This window comes from Perca flavescens, chromosome 20, assembly GCF_004354835.1.
Source record: "Perca flavescens isolate YP-PL-M2 chromosome 20, PFLA_1.0, whole genome shotgun sequence".
Lineage (NCBI taxonomy): Eukaryota > Metazoa > Chordata > Actinopteri > Perciformes > Percidae > Perca > Perca flavescens.
Genome location: NC_041350.1, coordinates 12,777,163 through 12,789,268, shown reverse-complemented (window position 1 = coordinate 12,789,268; position 12,106 = coordinate 12,777,163). Strand labels below are relative to the sequence as shown.

At 40.4% G+C, this 12,106-nt stretch overlaps 1 protein-coding gene across 1 annotated transcript; it reads left to right on the top strand.

Annotated features, from left to right (window-relative positions):
• The first annotated feature begins 8,493 nt into the window (after positions 1–8,493).
• Positions 8,494–11,675, top strand: LOC114546943 (protein L-Myc-1b). The gene is made up of 3 exons (XM_028566125.1): positions 8,494–8,787; positions 9,306–9,934; positions 10,668–11,675. Exons 2-3 carry the CDS (start codon positions 9,391–9,393, stop codon positions 11,267–11,269), a joined length of 1,146 nt encoding a protein of 381 aa, XP_028421926.1. The 5' UTR covers positions 8,494–8,787; positions 9,306–9,390; the 3' UTR covers positions 11,270–11,675.
• The last annotated feature ends 431 nt before the right edge of the window (positions 11,676–12,106 follow it).

Genomic DNA, 12,106 nt, shown 5'->3' with positions numbered 1-12,106 from the left:
AGGCAGGGTTGGGCAGCGCCTATTGTATGTTCATCGGATCAAATACCGGACACAGTGTGCGTGCTTGACAGACCTGGAGGCAGTTTTACAGTTTTAGTCTTTTAAGAACAGTTGTGCTACTAGAGGCTTGAACAGGAGTCCAAAGCCTGTTCATCCAAACATCCTGCTGGGAGGTCATTGATATCTATGGGTTTCAGCATCACTGAGGTGCTGCTCATAATATCTTTATAATATCATCTCAGATTTGTATGTAAACTCTTATTCTGCAAAGTAAGTAGTAGGCTAAGCTAACTTTAGCTGACAGAGAAATGAAGTGGAGTGAAAGCAATGTAGAGCTCTAATGTATCATACAATGGAAATACTCATACTAAGTCAGTACCACAAAAGTCTTAAGTACAGTAGCCCCTTTGAGTAAATGTACTTTCCTTTTCTTTCTTGAGGCTTTTGGTAATTTTGCAGGTGAAAACCTACACCAGGGCGCCATCTACTGGACATCAATGTAACATTTTGTGAGACTGTAATAGGAATAGCTGATTAGACACAAATCTCAATCATCTGTGTGATGCACATTCACGTTTATTAAAAACAAACATTTAAACATATGAAACAGTGCACAATACTGAAGGCTGATCTTGATCGCAGCGTTTTTAGTTACAGGGATTTCCAGAACATGTGGATGATACCTTTTAAAAAATCTGATCTTGTGAGACCATTGGGAACTGGTGGTGGAGCCCATTGCAACGGTTCTCTCAGATATAATGGATATGAGAATCTGTAATTCTGTCTATTATATCGTCAGTATTGGCAGTCTGCACAAGTCTGTCAATTGTAGGGGTGGGAATCACCAGAGGTAACACGATGTACAATATTATCCACAAGCAAAAGATATTATTAAAAATTTTAAACATATTGCGATATTCTGCAATATATTGCAATTTATTACCTTTTTTCCAACTTCATTATTATGTCCCCAAAAGAAAACTTTGTCAACATCTGTTTGTTCATCTCACATGAATTGTATTGCTGTAAAATGTGACTGTCAAGCTGACTAACTAACCAGCACTTTAATGAATATGTTATAAATGTTTATACACCTGGCAAACTGAACTGTTTGCATTTTTAATTAAGGTGGACTAGACTGTAATACCAACAGGTATGCACTGCTGTGCTACTACAGGTATTTTTACAATTAAAATGAGTACAAAACTGAGGTGACGGAGTCATGTACCTTGGTTCCGGTGTCATTTTAGCAAGTGACAAAATCCTTCATTTTCCACAACGTTGTATGGACGCAGGTCTTTGCACATGAAGTAGGCGATGGCTTGAGTTATTTTCTTAGCTCGCTCTGAATTGGGAGGTAGCTTTGTCAAGCTAAGTGTGTCCAGTGTTGGTTGGTTTTTCGGCGGAGCTGGTTTAGCATTAGCTTTACCGTCAAAAGGCTAACGCTAACTCTGGATGGTGGCGTGTGAGATGAGCCCTCATGTTTGTGGTATTCCCTGAGTATTTTATTTGCATCTACGACAACTCCATTTTGCAAATCCCATGTCTCATGTCCATCTCAGTTGTGCCCCTCCTTGTTAAAAAATCCAAAAAGTCCAAACACTTGATTTTAAACGCAGATGGTGCATTTCTGATTTCTTTCTCTGACGTTGCCATGTTTATTTTATCTACATCCGCCTGCACGCTGACATGTGGATGACCTCACCAGAAAACAAACAGCGCCATCTGGTGGACTGAATAAGCAATTGATTTTATTATTATACTACCAAAAAGTTAAATTCTGATGTGCAATTTAAATAATAAAAGATCGATACTTGGCGCCTGTGTATCGATACAGTATTGCCACGAGAAATATCGCGATACTATACTGTATCGATTTTTCCCCCCACCCCTAGTCAATTGTTGTGCGTTTTTTTAGAGTCTGGTATGTCATGATCATTCCTTGAATGTTATCTTTCCCCCTGTCTTGTTACATAGGCATTGTGGATCATGCAGGTCCAGTGGCTGAATGTACATTTAGTACTGAAAAGTATAATTCTAGGATATTCCATTTTATTCGACTTTATAGACCTACTTTTATTTTCCTTCATTTACTGTAAAGGAAAATATTGTACTTTTAACCCAACTACAAGTGGCATAATTACTTAATTTACTGATTAAGATTTCACATAAAGAAACTCATGGTCATCAATAAACATAAAATATTGTTTTAGATTACTATTCAATAGCCTACCGTACGTATATACCGTACGTATAGCCTGCCATATGTAAAATGATCCCTGCCCTGACCTGATACAACATGTAAATGCTATTTCCACTACAATTATAATGATCATGATCAGCAATGATAATACAATAACATTCACAGAGCCATTTTTCTGCAATTTGACTTTTGCTGATAATACTTCTCTACCATTTTGAATGCAAGACTTTTAATTTGCTTTGATTCCACTTTTACTAAAGTAAAAAATCCAGACACTTCCTCTACCACTGGGCTATTAAATTTTTTTTCGATTGCTAAACGACAGTGGGCACAACTGAAGCCACATGTGCCAAACTCTAACTACAGTCTGCATTACCAACAATCACCTGAGCTAAACAGTTCACATCACCTGCAAAAGTCATTCCAAGCAACACAACTCTTAACACTATGAACAGTCCTCACTGAGATAACACACACTGTCACTCAGAACACACTGAGAGTAAAAACACTAGCAGCAAACAACAATACAGAAAGTACAAACTTTCTCATCTTTACAGTTTGAACAATTTGAGTGACTTCACACAACTCAATAGTTTCTTTAAGGAAAATGTATAGATTTTATAATATACCAATTTTCACATAAGGTAAACAAGAAGGAATGAAAATCAGCAGTTTGCTTCAATATAGTATTTTGTCTCTAGTAATTTATGGAATTACTAGAAAAAAAACTAAAGGTACGTAACAGTAACAAAGAACAGTGTGATTTATCTTGCCTCTCTCCAGCATCATGCGGCAAGTTTTCATCACATTGGATGTCTGCATCATCTCTAAATACAAATGATTGTGGTGTTTCTATTGCTTTCACCTCCATTACTTTCTGAAAAACAGTAAGAACGCAGTTTTACTATTGTAAAGATATAGTGTTTTTCACTTCTTTTTTTATAGCTGTGTAAATAACCTCAGACATCTTACCTGGACATATTGGTATCTTTGCTCTTTTACCTGTTTCTCTCAAACGGTACAGTGTATAATTGTTTCATTCTTATTTGGTGTTTGTATACAAAAAAGGCTGTCTGAGCGTTCTCTATATAAATACCGTATATGTTCACTAACTAGTCTAAAGCAAGACACCTGCTTAGGCTTTCAGCTAAAATTCCAATCAACAGTGTTTGATAGGCACCAGACTGAAATCTATTCTGTTTTGAATGTGTGGTTAACAGTTTTGACAGCAGTGTGACAGCATCTGAACAAAGTGCTGTAAATCTACAGTGTTGTGCACGTTGTGGTTAAAGTCATGAGATAAGTGTGTGGAGTTTTGAAAACTGTATTCAAGCAATGAGAAATGAACTAGAGTTTGGTCCACATGAACAGCTGCTGTGCAGACTGTAGTTAGAGTATTGCACATGTTACTCCAGTTGTGCCCACTGTCGTTTAGCAATCGAAAAAAACTGTAACAGTATGTGAGTAAAGAGATCTGTTCCTAAATAAGTTATTTACACATTGCAAACACCAGGTGGCAGCCTAACTTAGTCCACGTGTGCTGCAGTGAGGCTGTGGTTGCATTCAAGGATGTGGCTCTCCAACTGCTACAATGTTAGTATTTCACATAATGTACTCACTAGATTTTAACACGTGTAAAGTATGACCCTACCATGTTATCCATGCAGCCATATGATGTAAACCTCACACTTTCATCAGCAAACATTGTAGTAGTGTAAGAAACTTTTACTTTTATTTATTTATTTATTTATTTATTTATTTATTTAGGCATGAGCATGTCTTTTATTTATCATGAACTCAGAGATGTAGTTGCCATGTGAATATTAACAGCCATCATATGTAATGTAATGCCAAAGAAAGGTCAGGAACTTAGACTGTATTTAAATATTTTCTGTAATGCAGGACTTTGCTGAAGAAGAAATTAAACGACAAGTGATAACATCATTGGTGGAAGCTTGATGTAATGCATGCATTGCTAGATATAGATATTTGGTTTGTGAAATGCTGTAAATGTAGGTAAAGCTGGCACCCTGCTGATGACACTCTTGTGGTATTTTAGGAAGAGGGGTGTAAGAATACGATGTGTTACATCCCTGGGGAGCAATAACACTTGTGTGAATTATTCACGTTGTCTTTCTCATCTGCATTGCTTTTCACTGAGCTCCGGGTGACTAGTTCTACTTTTATAGATTGTATTTTTTTTTTTAGATGGGTGGAGAAGGTCAGGGTTAGGGTGTCCCTGTGTCACAGAGGTCGTGGGGAAAAGGAGGATGTCCCCTTTTATAGCACATGGGGACAATTCCACACATAGTCCCCGATAAACCATCCAAATTCCTACACTGCATTGTGTCTTGTAGTCTTCAGGCGGCTGAGTGGGTGTTGCAGACATGAGGATGATGCCGAGGTGGATCCCAACCCCCCGGCCCCCACTTTTTACCATCCTCACACATATGCTACTACAACAATAAAGGACAAAAGCGGGTACTTGAAGTTAAGCTGGAAGATGACTTGGGGAGCAGGCTATTGTTGGTGTTAAGCATTGTTACCCCAACAGTGTCCCTGCTGAGGAAAAGATCTCCAAGTGTTAATGATGGAACAGAAGAGAGGAGAGGGAGGAGGAGGAGGGCCTCATCTGAATATTATGGCACCCGTTTTTTCTTTCTTCTCTTTGGCAGGGATGAAATACTCCCAACATAGCAGCTTGAGGGTTGGTCCGCAGTGTAATTATGGGATGTGAAGTTACAGGATCTACAGGCTATGATCATTGCTCTGTGGGTGAAACATCTCCAAAATCACATTGGTGAAGCTTAAAGTTAGCTAGAATATCTCTCTCTCTCTCTCTCTCTCTCTCTCTCTCTCTCTCTCTCTCTCTCTCTCTCTCTCATTTTGAACTTATTTTACAATTTATCTTGATATCAATGATATGCATACATTAGCATGTTTTCATGTTTCCTTTATTTAACCAGGTAAAAATCTCACTGTGATTAAAATCTCTTTCAAGAGAGACCTAGTCAAGAAGGCAACATTTAAAAAAAATATTACAACAATAAATACAAACGGCATAAACAGGCTTGAACAACTGTCACAGTCTACAAAAGAATGTAGACAATGTCCAGTTAAGATGCATAAGGTTTCGAAAAAATCTAAACTAATGTAAAAAAAAAAAAAAGAACTTAGAAACAAGCCTTTGCACTAACTCCATAATTGTTAATGGAGCAGAAAATAAATTTTCTAAGTAAAATATGAGTTTACCTGGCCATTGGTAGGTCAAAATCACTGTTATGCAAGTCACAAGTAAGTCTTGAGTCTTAACTTTGAAATTAGTGAGTCATGTCCTAAGTCAAGACTGGTTAAGTCCTAAATCAAGTCCAAGTCCTTAACTTTGTGTTTCAATTGAGATTGAAAGATTAAGAAAATAAAAATGTAATTATTTTGGAAATTCATGGCAATTCATCAGACTTTATCATCTAAAAGAGATCTTGCAGTAAGATCAAAAGCTACTGTATGGACTTTGTGGTTAGACTGTTTTGTCAACTGCTATTTCCAAGCTCTTAAAACAATTATCATCAAAATATGGACAAGAAGGCCTGAAAGTGAAAAATAGAAATTCAAACACCTGCAATATCATGGCAAGGTAAACTGCTCAGGAAGATAGTGTGATATGATCAAACAGCTACTGAACGGGGAGACAGTTTTGTCAAATTTGGTTGGTCAAGTCCTAAACAAGTCATTTTGTGTGTCTGCTAGTGTAAATGCACCTTTCCCTCCTGGTCGTACAATGTGATTGGCTGCTGTGGAATTGACTCAAAGTGTATTTGTTTTCATGAAAATAGAGGTCTGATTCCTCTGCACACTTTAAAAAAAACATTTTGGTTTTTTCGGCCTTCGGGCAGGATATTAAGTAATTCTAAGTCAACCACCAGATTTGTGACTCAACCCTCTCGTTTGTGTCTTCTACAATATTGATTGATACTGCCTTTAGTTCACTTTAAACACGCACCACACATGAAGAGGCCCCATAATCAGGGGAATGACCTCAGGCCTGTCACTGACAACAGATGCCCATCATTAATCAGTGTCATTAACTTGGCTTGAAAATGACCAGAGATACTGTTTTTTTTGTTCTTTGTCCACTGAGATGCTTAATCAAGGAGAAGGCGTGCATGCTATAGACCCAACGGATCAATATGTTAGACGGGAGGAGGTTGAGGGCCACGGGTGGTGTATGATTTTGACCTGGTGGTGTCTGCTCATGAGACGTTAAAGAACTTTGACCTTTTGCTCGCCAGTGAGGATAAAGGACTTGTTCACGGCAGACAATAAATAGACAAATCATGTGTCTACTTAATCATTGCCTTGTTCAATATGGTTGTATCATGATTAAACTTATTTAATGTTTTAGGTCATTGAGTGCATATGGATTTTACAAGGGTGGTCTTTTCTTTCTCTGGCAGAGCTGTTATTGTGGCCTGTAAACAAGAATTTAAGACCCAACAGAGTTGTTTAAGACATTAGCTTAGTTGCTTTCTCGAACTGTAAAGAAGATAACTCACTTCACCACCACCTGAGGACAGCTGAGTCGCCACTGTTTGCGTACTCGTTATGCTCTTTTGTGTTCAAATGCAGGTCATTCAAAGATGCACTCCACCCTTTCACATAGGAAATCTTTTGTACCTTAGAATCGAATACACCAAGATACTGAATATGGAAATGAGGAGAACTATCTGCATTGAATTCCTATCTATTGTAATACAAATTAGATTCATACTATAAATCAACAACTTTTTACACCGATTTAACTTCAAGAAACTTTCTCTAAAGCTGCTTTGTCTTCCTTTCCAAATATGTGCCTACAGTTGGTTATTATCAATAATAATTGACACATTAAAAAAGAGCTGTTGGAAAATGGGGGATTGGATGGATTCTAAGGTCTGATGATTTAAACAGGATTAACGAAAATAGGATCATCTTAAAACTAATGTTTGGCCTCAAGGTTGAGACATGTTAGCTTTCCCTATCCTGATGAGCGTATTGTAGTCATGAGAGATAAGCAGAGGTGGTCTTGCTAGTTTCTCCATGTTTTCTACTCAGATGTTTACATCTAAAAAATCTTGACTGGCCAGGAGGTTAACAGGAGGCTGAGGTGGCAGGAGTTTGGAAAGTTGATTTCCCAAATTCTGATGAGCGACTCATAGCCAAATGCCATCACCATCCAAATCAACCACATAAAACTTTGTAGACTATCTCCAATGCATTATGCTGTTACAGTAAAATATTAATTCAGTATCATGTGTTATTAATGCTGGGATGCAGTAGTGGGAGATGGATCCTTAACTTTGGTAAAAGAAGCAATACAGCAATGTAGAAATACATCCATTAAAAGTTAAAAAGAATATTCATTGGGCAGAAAAATTGTCCCAGAGAGTATTTTATTATTTTACTCTGGTCATCATTTTTCATCAATAATTGACAAAGACAAACATTCTCACAAAATCCTCACATTTGGGAAGCTAAAGAAAGGACATATTTGAGGTTTATGATTGAAAAGTGACTTATAGTTGCTGATTGATTGAATTGATTGATTTAATTTGTAGTTAATCTACGAATTGTTTCGGCTCTATATCTTGTTAGTGCATCATTAGCAGTGATGCGTTAATGTGACAGAGCTCTTTGACTGCTGAAGCAGATCAAAGTGGAACTGAATGTTACTTTATATACCGCTGAGTAATTTAATCTATGACGATGCTTCATATTTAGTAAATTGATGTTAAGTTGATCCTTGACTGTAAATTCTCAGAATGCAAAGTGACTAGCAATTAAAGCTGTCAAACTAAATGCAGTGGAGTAAAAAGTGCAATATCCTGCTCTTAAATGTAGTAGATAAAAGTATAAACCAGCATATAATAGTCAAGTAAAGGAGGCACTTGGATGGAAATGGAAATCTCTCAGCTGAAATAACATGACTGTAAGAAAAAACTTGATTGATACTTTTTAAGTAGTTGTACGTTTTTATTCCTAACTTGTATATATTTAAAATAGTTGTTCTTGTATTCTATCCTATTTATTACTTAATATATATTGTATACTATTTTTTCATGTACATTCTCTATTAGTGCTGATATTTGATCAATAAAAACCTATCTAGCTATGTGTCTATCTAGAGCGATGATAAAATATGTCAGTTATTCTGACCATAATTGGTGTTGTAGACGGGGCGGGGCTGAGCACCCTCCCCCCCGATGGAAATGAAGGGGCTTACCCGGATCTACCGCTGCAGATATTTCTGAGACTCCTCCCTGCACTTTTTTTTTTTATAACAGGATATCTCACTGGCGCGAAAAAACGCACATTGTGGGGCGGAACTTGTGCCTGTTGTTTGAGCCCCGTTTTTTTTTTCTAGTTTAACTAAAACAAAGTAGGCATATAGATTGCGTCGAAAAAGCGCATCTTTGTATCCAGCCAACACTCGGTCAGCTTTTATTCGTTTGATCCCCGTGAACCTTGGACTCTTTGCTCTGTGGTTGCCGAGGGATTTTCAATGCCCTGAATTTCTCTGTGGGATTTTTTTTTTTTTCGGAGAGCCGGTGAGTAGTTTTATTTTAGTGTGTTTCCAATTAGTAAATAGAGGGCTGTCTGTGAGTGTAAACTCATGCTGGGACTGTGAATCACTTTTTTTCTTCTTCGCCGGGTTACATGAGTCCTCTGTGGAACAAAGCGCTGCCTGCATTTCAGGAAATGCAGCCACGCATGTTACTTTTATGCAGAATAGACTGTTAGGTCTGTAGTTCTCTCGTGTAGTCTCCTGTACATTTAAAAAAACTTGAATCATAGCTGACTCCTATATAAATGTGTATATATAGGCCCATACGTATCTAGATTATGTAATAACCTTGTATGCCTGGACAGTTGGTCCATCCCTGCAAAGAGAGCATCTGCAAGATGCAATCAATTATTTATATGGTCCCATTTGTAGAAAGTAGGCTGTTAGAGGGATGTGATATCCTAATGGCCCATTAGATGGACACTTGAAATGTGATCATGAATCTGATGGGAACTACTTTTTAAAAAGATAATTGCTAATCACTGTGATATCTCCCCCCAGGTTGTGCAGGACGTTGTTCAGAGGCTACTGGTGTCCTTTGATAATTTCTGGGAATAAACTCAAGCGGATTTCATTAACTGGGAACATGGAGCTCGGCTGTTACCAGCACTATTTTTTCGACGATTTCGACAGAGAGGAGGATTTTTACAAATCGACCGCACCGAGCGAGGACATATGGAAAAAGTTCGAGCTGCTGCCCACCCCTCCCATGTCTCCCACCCGGACTCTGAGCGGTGGTGCTCTGCACCTCTCGCCGGGAGACAAGCTCAGCTGGCTGTCCAAAATCCTGGGTCAGGACGAGGAGTGCGAGGGTCAGATAATCCCAAATACGGAGGCGCTACTCGGCAACCTCAGCTCCATCATCATCCAGGACTGCATGTGGAGTAGTTTCTCTGCCAGCAAGCAGCTGGAGAAGGTCAACGGGAGAGTGTCAGCTGCGGCACAGACAAGCGTCTCTCCGACGGCCCAGATATCCGTGAGACCGAGCAAGGCGCAGTGCGTCTTTCCCGGTGGACCGATCGCCGCTTCGGCGACTGACTGCGTCGACCCCGCGGCTGTTCTCGCCTTACCGGCAAGCAGCTGCAGGAAGCCGGCGTCGTCTGGCTCCGAGTCTCGCTCTGATTCCTCTGGTAAGGAAGCAGTCATGCTCTATTTTGCCCCACCCTGCCCCAGCCTCAGGATTATATTGCCCTCTAACAATGCGTAATTTGGAAAGCTGGGCTGCTTGTTGCATAACTGTGGTCTGTGATGCAGAGGGGTTATGAAGTACAACATAGTCAGTCACCCTAAAGCTGGATTTTTACCTTCACTTTTACAACACGCCACATTGCTCAGAATATGCTCGTGCAATCTTTTTAAAACCGCGCCCCCTTCACTTTGACTTGAATTTCCCTCTTTCAATATCTTCCACTGCATTACAACCAGAGTGCGGTAGAGGGGCGGGGTGGCCAAGTACTGATGATTTATTACTACCACACACACACAGCGACAGACCGTGAGAGTTACTTTCACATTTCCAAAATTGGGGAGTGCCCCATTGGCAGCAGATCTCCTCATTTAAATAGTCGATGAATGCTCAGTGCTCAAAGACAAAACTCCTGAATTCCTGCGAGCTTTAGCACGGATGAGCACTGCTGTTAACAGCTCCTGCTCTGCCCCCCTCAGATGGCAGTAGTAGTGATTTGCATCCTTGGTGATGGAATGCACTTCCTTATAGTCAGTTTAGTTAAAATTTGATTCAGGTTGCCTATGCTTTTACAGGAATGTGAAGTACTGTGAAGTAAAATGACAGCTTGCAAACATCATGCTTTTAAAACATTGTTTTGCTATGTGTATTGATGAGTTGTTCATATGTGATCACAGATGACGAAGAGGAAATTGATGTGGTCACCGTTGAGAGCAAGCAGAACCGGGTGCGGCTGGTAAATGTCAGAAAACCAGTGACCATCACGGTCCGGGCCGACCCATGCCCCAAACGCTTCCATATGTCTGTCCACCGACAGCAGCACAACTATGCCGCCCGCTCCCCAGACAGCGAGCCAGAGGATGAAGATGAAGATGAGGACGAGGAGGAGGACGAAGAGGAGGATGAGGAAGAACCTCAAAGCAAGCGTACATGCAAAGCATCCAGTCAGCAGGTGGGCTCTTCGTGTGGTGTCTCCCAGCCCGGTTCCCCATCAGAGAGTCCTCAATACTCGGACGCAGAGGACACTGACCGCAGGCGGAACCACAACTTCCTTGAGAGGAAGAGGCGGAACGATCTCCGGTCCCGTTTCCTGGCCCTGCGGGATCAGGTCCCTGGTCTCGAGTCGGCCAAGACTCCAAAAGTGGCCATCCTGACCCACGCGACGGAGTACCTGGCAGACCTGCACACCAAGGAGAAACGGCAGCTCCAGGAGAAGAAACGCCTCAAAACCCGACAACAGCAGCTTCTCCGCAGATTATCTGAACTGAAGCGCTCTTGAGACGCAAACAAAGTGTGCTTTTGAAATAAACTGCCTCGTTATTCACTGGCAGGAACTTTGCTCTAAAGTTACCTGTCACTTTTGGAAAGCTACAGTTTTTATATAACATGCTTCATTTCATGTAAATAGCTGTGCATTTTGTTTTTGGAATACATTCATATTGCTGTGGGCTTCCTATGCATAGACTGCAGGCCAATGAACCTGATCTGGGGAGGAGGAGCAGTAAGTGTGCTCTGTTTTTTATTTTTAGTACTGAACAGGGGGCAATGGAATGGATTTTATAGATATGACTAAGATATTTCCTGGTATGCTGTAATGGGAAATTATAACTTTGTTAAAGGTCCCATGGCATGGTGCTCTTTGGATGCTTGTATATAGACCTTGGTGGTCCCCTAATACTGTATCTGAAGTCTCTTTCCCAAAATTCAGCCTTGGTGCAGAATTACAGCCACTAGAGCCAGTCCCACAATGAGCTTTCCTTAGTCTGTGCCATTTCTGTGTCTGTAGCTATTGAGTGGGTGGGCAAGGTGGAGGGTGGGGGTGTGGCCTTGACCAACTGCCAGTTTGCTCGTTTGAAAGCCATGATGTCTCTCTCTCATGGGCGGGCCAAATTCTCTGGGTGGGCAAAGCAGAGAAAGGGGAGGTAACCTTGCTCCTTATGACCTCATAAGGAGCAGATTCCAGATCGGCCCATCTGAGCTTTCATTTTCTCAAAGGCAGAGCAGGATACCCAGGGCTCGGTTTACACCTATTGCCGTTTCTAGCCACTGGGGGACCATATGCAGGCTGAGAGAACTCATATTAATGTTAAAAAACCACAAAGTGAAATTTTCATGC